An 11,613-nucleotide genomic window follows, 5' to 3' on the forward strand; every position below is an offset into this window, starting at 1 on the left:
TTCTAAGATTTAAAATGCTTTAAAAATCATTATATTATATGTTTTAGCAAACTTTACTTGTGTAGGCATATTATATCACTTTTTGGGTGGAAAGATTTTAGTTTTTACCTTTTATTTGTTTGTTTTTTAACATGAATCCTTGGCTAGTGGCTAGTGGTGATCCATTGATCATGTCATCAGTAAATACTGTTTACTGATACTGCAGCTAATATCACAATTCTGATTTGAGTACCAAATCTTTATTCATTAAATGTCTTCCCTGTTCCTTGATGGCAGCACATTTGTCTTACCCTGGAGAAATAGAACAGAGGACCCATGAACACACCAAGCCTGGGGAAGATCACATATGCTTCACCAATAACACAAAGGATGTTTTTTATATCCATAATACTCCAACTCTGTGCACTATAGAAAATGGGTGCCATCACAAGGACTGGGAGGTAAGATATCACTGCAGACACCACCACAACCGACACATTCTCCAGTGTCTTTCTCTTCAGGGGTGACTCAGAGCGGGCTTGTTTACCAAATGAGGTGTGGGCAGGACTTTGCTGGCACAGTGCGTGGACCATACACCCAAGACAGGCGAGCATTATGAGGAAGAGGGAGGAGATCATGGTAGAAACAGGAACCATAATGATTGAAATCTGAACAAAAACTGTAAAAAGAAACAAACAACAAAAACCAATCACAACAAACAAACAATTAAAATCCACAGTTGTTTTTTTAAACTGATTTTATCCTTACAATGGGAATTACTGTTAACTATTGAAAAATAGAGTAAAAAAGTAATTAAAAATATTATAAATAAATAATAAATTAATAACAATAATAAATTAATAATAAATAATATTATAAATATTCAATGGCAAACATCTTTTGTTGTCACTGGAGGCTGAAGTGGGTCTGAGCGGGTGAAAATAATCAGTATTTTAACTTGGAATTTTTCATGTAGTTATGAAAGTGTTTAAAAATGTTATTAGCTTGGAATGTCTTCCTTATATGTTCAGCAGCTGTAACGTTATGTAGCATTCTGTCATGAGCTTTTACTTAACTTGATATTTGCATTTAAGAAGTATCTTTTGTCCTTAGAAAGTAATCTATTTTGTGGCATATTTGCTCTGCCCTGATAGATCAAAGATGACTTGCAGTAAAAAAAATGCATTTTTTTAAAATATATTTTTATTGTTTTATTGTTTGATGTGCAAAATGCAGTGCAGTAGCTTTTAAACATATTGTCACTAGGCACTTTACTAGACTTGTTTTGAAGACAGGGAAGCGATGTATGCCTGCTCTCAACCTTTTTTCAACAATTCAACAATGAAAATCTACGATGATACCATGCTGGCTACTTTCTATGCTGAGCTCTTCAGCTAACACTTACCTGTAATCAAACAGAAGGACAAGGTGACACACCACACCACAGCAGAAACGACCATCCGGTACTCCCACTTCTTCAATCTTAAGTACAGCACAGGTCTAAGCACCGCCAGGTAGCGCTCAATACACATACAGGCCAGCAACAGGGGACAGCCAACCAGGTTGAACATGCTGAAGACATCTCTTGCCAAATCAATCCCTTGATATGTAGTGTTAGAAACGTGCGATTGAATATCTGAAAAGTCTGATGAATAGACAATTACAGGGTTAGCAATTTGCTTTCACACATCTGAAGGTCTATCAAAGACGTATTCAGGCACATCTGAGATGGTTAATGGACTGTACTTATATAACACCTTTCTAGTATTCTGACCACTGAACATGTTACATATTACACTACATATCTCATTCACCCATTCACACACATTCACACACATTCACACACTGATGGCATTAGCTACCACGCAAGGTATCAACTGATCATCACTTTTAACTAACCATTCATACACATACACACATCGATGGTTCAGCCTTCAGGAGCAATTTGGGGTTCACTATGTTGCCCAAGGACACTTTGACATGCAGGCTGGAGGAGCCGGGGATCGAACCCCCAATCAGTAATTCAACTCAGCGTACGCACTCGGCTTGATACTCCAGACATTGTTCATAGTCCGAATGAGAAAAGAGATTATACATATGTATGTATATACACATGTGGAACACACTAGCACTAGCCAACCACAATTCACCACCAAGCCAGCTGGCTTTTATTTAATTTCTCTTGAATAAACTAATTACTTTTTACTTCTGACTCTTATCTTACAATTTACTGCAACCCACACGTCTTTTGTGGTGTGGTTTATACTCTGGCGGGGGGCGATTATTAACTATAATTTGGACTCTCTGGTTAATTCATTTAAGATCAGCACTAACATGATGGTCAGTTGATCAAAGGTGCAACTTTGTAAAACACTCAGCACTATAACCTGAAGTCAATGTTTTCACAGTAGGGCGTGCCTTATAGCAACTAATGTCTGGCATATTTACCTGAAAAATTTTGTGGTGTTTCTTTTTGGTAAAAAGCCAAGGTGAAAGGTATTATAGACAGGTAGATGAGATTCATCAGAACAAGATTCACACCTAGAACCTGAAAGACAAAGGTTTAGACACAGGGTTACAAAGCTGCCAACTCGACTCTCGCATCACACACACGGATTACACACTCTCCCACCACACCGCCTTTTCTCACACACATTTACAGTAGCAGGGTGGAAGCAATTTTCATGAATTGTGCTCTTTCAATGGAGAACTTAGTCACAAATATTTAGTGTAGTTGTGAGTAGAGCTCTGCTGGGGAAACTGTGGTTCAACATTGTTCCCACTGTGCTTACTCTGTGTGCATTACAGCTGTACAGTCAGTGATAGTTCAATATTTGGTGATTAAGCACCTTCACCCTGTTTCTGGAAGCAGGATTAGTCAAAACTCTGAATTTGTTGAAACAGAGTCAGAAACAGAGGTAAACAGTGCTTTAGTTATCAGAGGTTTATGTCATAATTAAAATGCAGACTGGATATGAATTCTACAGGCTTTAATAATGGTGCCCCACATCTCTCAGTGATGGAGCAGAATAATGTGGCTTTCTGCAGCCAATCAGTGAACGTCAGGCTAATAATAATATTTTTTGTTCTGTATCACGTGTGTGATAAGTGTCATATATTCCGTAAGACATATGTCTGATTGTTAATTTGGAAATAAATGTTCCACATATTTTGGGGATTTTCTTTTACTAGGTGGGCGATATTTCTTTGACTTGATTCAAAGTCAAAAAAGAAAAAATATGTCTTCTTATACCCGCCAGTAATACTCCAGGGTTGAAAATTTGAATTTCCAAATATTTCAATGAGTGCCCTATAAAGAGTTTAACTGTAAAAATCTGCATGATTAGAGATTAGATGAAATGTGTTTTATACAAACATTCACTGTATAGGAAGGGTATGAACAACTGTAATCTGAAAAGTAACAAGTAACTAAAGCTGTCAGAGAAATGTAGTGGAGTAGACTTAAATCCACCTAAGCTAATTTGATCAGATAGCCGAGTTGAAACTAACTGTTGCATAATATTTAACAAAATACCTGAGAGCAGTATACCTACCTGTGACGACGACAGTGTTTTCCTTTCTCTCAGAAATAGGCAAAGCAGGGGAACGTTAGCTATCGCCCCGGATATAAGGATGATAATGTCAATGTAAAGCCAGATGTCAATCCACTGATCATTGCTACACAGCAGTATGATAACGTCACTTCTCATATTGCTGAAAATCTCAAGGGGCGATGCTGGTATGCTGGCAATTTCTGATCACACCTGAATGAATCCTGCCAAATCAAAGAGAGTGATTATCGACATTTGATTTCATTTGCTGTCCCATAACCACAAAAAAAATAAATAAATAAATAAAAAAAATAAATAAATAAATAAAATAATAATAATAATAAAAATATGCAAGTTTCAGATGTTTACGTAGACCCATGTAAATTTATTTATCTGAAATTATCCCAACTGAAAAAGTCATGATTGAAATGTAGTGAAGATTTGGGTGTGATGTGATAAAGAAAAAAACAATACAAAAAATAATACAATACAAAGAAGTATAAACTCCACATCAGTTGAAATTCTAAAATGTGACATGCTTTGAATACCAGCTGAAGTATAACCCTTACTGAAAAGTTCAATCTAGCAAGAGATTGTTGATTTGAGAACAACAGCCAGTCAAATCAAATTCAAATTAATCAACCTACACGCCTTCCTTCAGTGCTCCTGAGGAAACGGTTTGGTCTTAGCCACTTTGTTTCCCATTTGCAGAGCATTATGAAGCCATTTCACTTTTAAAATCATTTGGATGGTACACTGACTAATGTAAAAAGGATGATTTCATTTCAACTGCATTGCCTGCATACACCTGTTCTTACAGTACATTATGTAACCTTGTTGAGCAGGTACGATTTACACCAATCAGGGTACCAGTCAAAAGTTTGGACATACCTTCGCATTCAATGTTTTTTCTTTATTTTTGTTACCTTCTACATTGTAGATTAACACAGAAGACATCAAGAATATTAAATGAAACACAGTAAAATATGTTTTACGTTTTAGATTCTTCAAAACAGACCCCTTTTGCTTTGATGACACATTTGCACACTCTTTGCATTTTCACAGTCAGCTTTATGAGGTCGTCACCTGAAATAGTTTTCAGTTAACAGGCGTGCCTGGTCAAAAGTTAATTAGTGGAATTTCTTGCTATCAGTTGTGTTGTTCAGAGGTAGTGTTGGTACAGTAAATGACAGTCCACCATCCACCATTACATTAAGACATGAAGGTCAGTCAATCCAGAAAGTTTCAGGAACTTTGAATGTGTGAAGTCATAAAACCATCAAACTCTGCGATGAAACTGGCTCTCATGAGGACCATCTGTCTTGCCATTTTGTCTCGCATTAGGCTCTTTAACATTCTAAGAGTATTTTTTTAGCATCCGAACTGAGTTTAGAGGATACTTTCAGACTTTCACCAGATGCTCTCAGTGCCTCACTTGCACAAAGGTAATAACAGTAATTAGGGTAGCAGAATCATAAAAATGTTGCTATTTAAATGTAATTTTTCAAAGCTGCAAGCATGACAAATGAATGGAAAAAAACGTGAACAAATACAACATAAACCATGTGCAAGGTGTTTTGTTGTCAAGTAGTTAAACTAATTCTTTTGAATTATTAGGTCTTATTTATACAAAACATAAAGTTTAAAAGTTAAAATTAATAATTTTAGTAACGTTTTAGGCTAAGTTCATGGATCTCAAACATCTTCATGTCTGAATTTAAGTGCTTTTATTATTTAATATATATAAGTCAAATGTGAATGCATTTTATCATTATAAACTTGTGTCCGCCGTCCTATCCCTTTTAGCCGTTATGATTCATAAAATGATTTCCCCCGCCTGTATACGCTGTGAAAAGTTAAAGCTAAACACAAAACTCCATCTTACCTCTTTGTATGTCTTCTTCCTCGTCTTGTCTCTCCTGCGGTCTGTTGAACACTGAAAGCTCACTCAACCGAGACACGCTAACACATCTATGTGCAGCACAGACAAAACAAATAACTAGTTGTTGATTTTCCAACCTTCAATGCAAAGATATTTTGTATTTGCAAATATGTAAAGTTGTAATGTTGTGTGTGTATTTTTGCAGTACAGCTGATTTCCATTGTTTACTCTATGTGTTCAAGTTTGAAAGTGACGTCCTTTCCTTTAATCAGGCTGTAACTCTTAACTTTTTACATTTTGTGTTGATTATCCATTGTCCAGTATGTAATATTTCTAATTCATTTAGACAATACACACAACATATAATGAACATAATTAACTTAAGTCAGAACATGTCATAATATTCAAACTGTCACACAAGACAAGGATTCAAGCAATACCCTAATAATATCCAAACTAATACCTAACAATAACCTAACATGCTGGTTTACACAATACCTACACACACACCCACGTACGTCCACGCAGACTCACATAGCTTACAAACACACACACACACACACACACACACACACACACACACACACACACACACACACACACACTAATGCAGTATTGTCAGTGAGGACGGAGGTTGGTTAATTGGCCAAAGAAACTCTAAACGGAGGAGAAAGTTAAATGGATAATTATTAAGATAAATATTTATAATGGTTGTTATATGGTAAATTTATATAACTGAGTAAAATTAAATGTTGTATTGAGTATAATATTCAGACTCAATTCTCTGGTTTAATGACATTTTCTTTTATAGAAATCTTTCCATGAACGAGAATCTACCAAACTTTTAAATTAAAATAAATTGGGGGTTGCATATTTCAGTTTTCCATTTTATTATTGAAATACCAGACTGTTGGAGCAGAACATGAGTGCTTTGGACACATGCAGAGTGAGACCCGGCCTGTAAACGTGTCTGTGTCTCATTGATCTCAGTGATCAAGCTTCCTCGACCTAATGATTTCCTGTTATGCCCATAGTCATGGAAGCCATCTTATTTAGGCGTCACTCAAGTCCAGTGTGAACAGACAAACCGCTCCATCTTTCTCATGTGTCAGCGTCGCTCTGCAGGCAAATAAGGTCATCTCATTTTCATCTCATGTCACGACACTATGATGAATTATGTCACACTTGCTTTTTTTTCTCTCTTCCTTCATCAATTTCCTACTTTTCCTCTTTAATATCAGAGCAGCACACATTGAAAACACACGCTGTGACCAGTTCAACTAAACAAAACTCTCTTTATTCTGCTTTTATGGCAGTTTTATTATTATACAACAGACAGTTTAATAATAACAGTAAGAGAAATATTTAGAACTGCCCCACCCTCTCAAAAAATGTAAAGTGCAGATTTGTTAGTGTGTCTACTCGAGTCCTTCTATTAAAAATAAAGAGAGCCCCACAGCTAGAGTCAAAGCAATATTTAAGGGCTCCTTGGGCAGAGCTGATGATTTAAAATGCATGTACAAGGGAAAAAAATCAGTTTAAGGTTGATTATTCATTTAAAAACAATGAAATCAGGAGCACAATCCACATTTGCTGCACAGCTGCAGCTGAAGTTCAGAGAACTCCAGTGAATCAGAGTTCATAGGTCGACATGGTTCAGACGTTTCTCCACCTCCCTGCTCAGACTTTACATTATCAGTGCAATTCTGTGCTGATTCCAGTGCATCAATCAACACAACGATCTCACAGTGATTTCCTTATGTTTGCTACAGAGAATCTTAGTTACATCACACAAGAGCTTTTCTTGAAATTAAAAATCAATTTCACATTTATCTGCTTATTGTTTGAACCTATACACAGCTCAAACCAGACCTAATTCAAGTTGTGTTATTATTCGACCCAGGTCCAGCTCCCAGCCTGTATTTTAGTCATGTATATTCAGCATGTTCCTTCAGGAGCCCTGAATGACTTTGCCAGAATAGTTTACCAGTCAAGCTTTTGTCACAAATAATTATGTGACAGAATGAGTAGCGGCAGCAACAGACAGAGAAACATAAACAGACGGCGACAGAAAGAAAAAAACAATTCATTTAGTTCACAATTTTGGTGAGAAAGAAAGGATCAATTTAAAATGATCGCTGTATCATTAAATCCATACAAACAGCACAAAATTGGCTGCATTCAGCAACTGCAGCAACAGTGGCATTTCAATCACAGTGTGTTTGCTACCCATAAATCCCTATTGTCTGTTTCTTCCACACAGTGCTGGAAAATACCAGGACACGTTAACAGGAGCTGTAAAGAAACCTTTCATCACAAGTGAGATTTCAGAATTCATGTTAAGTCTTTAGTTTTAAAGCAAAATATAAACTGTAGATATATCTGTCTAGATTAGATAATGTGGACCTCAGGAAGTCCGATAGGGATCCTGTTTTTTAACAACAAACTATTAAAAAATCAACTCTGCTGAGAGATTTTAGCTGCCTGAACAGTGGCAGCCACCGTCAGTCCTTTTTGAACCTTCACTGCAGGTTCTTCACACTTTAAAGTAAAACTTCTGTGTTCCCTTATTGACCGGCTACTTGAAGTTTTCTTGTAATTTCTGACAGTTAAAGTTCCAAAGAACTCCTCTTGCAGAGAGTGCAGCAGCAGCAGCAGCAGCAGCAGTTCAGTAAGAATTAAGGAAAAATTCCAGTTTGGAGTTCCTGTTGAGTCCAAATTGCAGGAGTTCAGTAAGCATGCAGCAGGGGGAAGCTTCCACACTGGCTTCATGTCCATCTTTACATCCTCTTTTCCTTTTTCTTCACAACACAGAACGCAGAAGATGTAGCTACTGCCATGGCCGCTGTGGTGTCGGGTTGGGGTTTGGGTAGATAGGTGCTGGTGTTGGGTGGGGGTAGGCTGGCACAGCTGTGTTGGGGTTGGGCGGATATGTCGGAGTAGGGTACTGCGCCATGATGTGAGGCTGGCTGTGGGTGGTTGTGTGCGCCGGTGAGGAGATAGCGGAAGACGAGGAAGGCAGGTGGAGGTAGAGGGGAGCGGATGGAGCAGATGGAGCGGTAGGGGCGGAAGGTGCTGTCGGAGTTGGGACCCTCTGTAGGACGACGTGTGGGTAAAGCTGAGATTCCGAGCGGTAGAGTCCAGGCATAGAGGCCTTCAGCAAACTCTCCTGACTCCTGGATAAATATGGAGAATTATTTATCTCATTGTTATTCTGATTCTGATTTAATGTTCACATGTTGTGATATATACTTCTGGTGAGGTTCTTTGGGGAATTAGAAATGTCTTGGACTTGCATGTTATGTTTGGTCCTGTTGGATAAGCTTGTGTCAAATATTTGCTGTGATGTCTCAAGACCGTTTCCTGACACTGAAGGTAATTCCATGAACCTTGTGATTCATAACTGTCTTCTACGGAAGCCCTAAAAGGCCATACATACATACATACATTTTATTCTACCCGTTTCTTGTGATAACGAGATAATTAATTTGAGATTTTGAGAAAACAAAACGATAGTCTAGTGTATTACATCATTTGCGCCTGTATTACAGAATGTATGGCAAATGCATGTAGTCCATGATATGGAGCGAGCAAACCTATTACTCCACTGTAAAATCCCTTTGATCCATAATTTCTGACAAAGGTTGATACACTTGATCTCAGGACCATGCTGACTGTTGACTTACTCAGTATCAAGCATATTTACTGTATCATTTTGGAGCATTTTGGAGTTCATTATTTTGAATTGAAAAGGGCATTATGTGCAATATTTACTCTACTGTAAAATCTCTTTGAACCATAATTTCTGACAAAGGTTGATACACTCAGAAATGGTGGACAAAGGTATTTTACAGTGGAGTAATAGGTTTTCTCGCTCCGTATCATGGACTACATGCATTTGCCATACATTCTGTAATACAGGCACACTTGATTTAATACACTAGACTTATCGTTTTGTTTTCTTGAGATCTCGAATTAATTATCTTGTTATCACAGGAAAACGGGTGGAATAAAATGTATGTATGTATGGCCTTTTAGGGCTTCCGTAGTCTTCTACTTTTACTACATTTCTCTTTCTCTGTGATGTGGGTGCTGCCACTTTACCTCTGGTACCCTCTGTTCTCATATCCACTGAGTCCTCCAGTCAGGTAGAGGGGACTGTCGGGAGCCAGACGAGGGTTCATCCTCTGGGAAAGATGGAAGATCTTTGGAGGAGGGAAAGTCTCCCACTCACCCTCTTCCCTTTCCAGCCAACACTCACTACGACGGGCTGAGCGCTTCTCCCTGCGCCTGAGGAGGATAGAACTTTGTTTAAGAACAGGAGATTATAACGAGGGTTGCTTTTGGCACTCCTCTCTCTCTCTAGTCCTACCTGCTCCGTCCCTCCTTCTTGGCTCGGTCCCGACTGGATCGCTCCTGCAAGCAGCAGATGAGGAAGGACAAGGACATGGCGAGAATGACAATGCCACTCACCACTGAAGCCAACACAGCCACTCTCAGACCACGGTCCTCAGGTCTGGGGATCGCTGTAGGGAGAAAGTTACATTTAATAAGATTATTCAGTCATTTATGGCTCTAATAAACTCTTCTGGATCGATAAAGATAATCCCCCCTGTGAGAAATGAGAACTAGTCCAACAATACTCAAAGAAGATCAGTTCATTTGACACATATCTGCTCGAAATAAACCTGCTTACCTTCACAGACAGGAAGGTAGTTACTCCATTGTGGTTTTCCGTTCCTCACATTGCAGTAGATTTTGTCGCTGCCGACCAGTTGGTATCCCTCTCTGCACCAGAAGGCCAACACGCTGCCGACTGACAAGCCTGTGCCACTCTCGACATAGAAGGAACCCCGACGTGGTGGCAGGACAGGAATACAGGACAGACCTGAGGAGACAAAACAGATCACCAGTCACTTCAGTGATCAATGAAACAATATGGGGACATTAATAATGAAGAACGGCGATTTTCAGTGTACAATGTTCTTGAAATGTTTAAAGGAATGGTTCAACACTGCGCAGAATTGCACTTTCTTGCTGAGTTTGATGCCACTTTCTTATATGTATGTAAAGCTGGGGCTAGCTTTAGCTTAGCTTAGCTTAGCTTAGCTTAGCACTGAAACTGAGAACCGGGGCAAACAACTAGCAAAGCTCTGTCCACAGGCAACAAAATCGACCTAAAAGAACCGCTAAAGCTCACATTGTTACCACGAATCTCTCAAAGTGTAAAAACCAGTTGTTGTTTCAAGGGGAGCTATGAAGTTATTGCATAATGGTTGCTTGGCAACCACAAAACAACAGTAGAGCTCAAACACTGTATGCAATGTATTTACTGTCTGACATTTTATTTCAGGGTCCATATTCTGAGCATAAATATATGCTCTTGAACAGCACTCCCAAAAATTCTGACTAGCAGAATAAACTTATTTATTAATTATTTACATCTGGATTTATTGATATTCTTTTTAATTTTATTTTTAAATAATTCATTCTGCAAAATGTTTTGTGGAAAATTTACATATCTTGAGAGGGTTTCTTTCTATGTCCATCTCTGTTTTCCTGAACCTTTCCTGTTCCGGCCTGCTTACTAACCATGGCTCTCCTTATGTCTCAGGATTACTGCCTACTATATCTGCCACGTCCAGCCTAGCTTTGTCTTCTCCTCCAGTTTTGGATTCTCTGCCAACACCAGCCCTGCACCTCTTCAGCCGTTCCCCTTGAAACTTTAACTCTGTAGATTTAACTAAGCTGCAACTCAAATAAACTGTTTAACTGATTCCTGTCTCCTGGCTTGTGTTAATAGATCCACTACTGTTCAACATAAAGATAGCAAAAATTTCCTTTGCCTCCTTCTTGCTGCATTCTTTTTTGCTCACCTCCTGGACTGTGTATGATTGTTGACCATAGGTAGATTATAGCACCTCTAGAAACAGGTCTCACTTTGATTCTGAGACACTGATGCCATTCGCTTTTATCAAACTTCATTGCAGCCATTAGAAATTTTAAATCACGTTGAAGATTTAAACTCAACTCTGTCCCAATACCTCTTTCTAAAAATCCCTTTTCGTTTTATATGTCTGCCTCTTCCTACTTCTCTACTCCACACTTTCGTCCTTGTTTTTACTTTACTTTACCACTTTCTAGTCAAACAGGCACAGCTTCGTGCAGAATGTCATCTATGCTGACAGCCTGAGATTAGCA

The 11,613-nt window shown here is 38.4% G+C and overlaps 1 protein-coding gene across 1 annotated transcript; it reads right to left on the bottom strand.

Moving 5' to 3' along the window:
* Positions 1-6,695: 6,695 nt before the first annotated feature.
* LOC104922672 (sushi domain-containing protein 3) lies at positions 6,696-11,014 on the bottom strand (the record flags this gene model as incomplete). Its single annotated transcript, XM_027275940.1, has 5 exons — positions 6,696-8,588; positions 9,517-9,702; positions 9,785-9,938; positions 10,109-10,300; positions 11,005-11,014. Coding segments are annotated over 5 exons (888 nt in total), but the record flags the coding sequence as incomplete, so codon positions are not given.
* Between the last annotated feature and the right edge of the window lie 599 nt (positions 11,015-11,613).

This window comes from Larimichthys crocea, unplaced genomic scaffold (genome assembly GCF_000972845.2).
Source record: "Larimichthys crocea isolate SSNF unplaced genomic scaffold, L_crocea_2.0 scaffold268, whole genome shotgun sequence".
Lineage (NCBI taxonomy): Eukaryota > Metazoa > Chordata > Actinopteri > Sciaenidae > Larimichthys > Larimichthys crocea.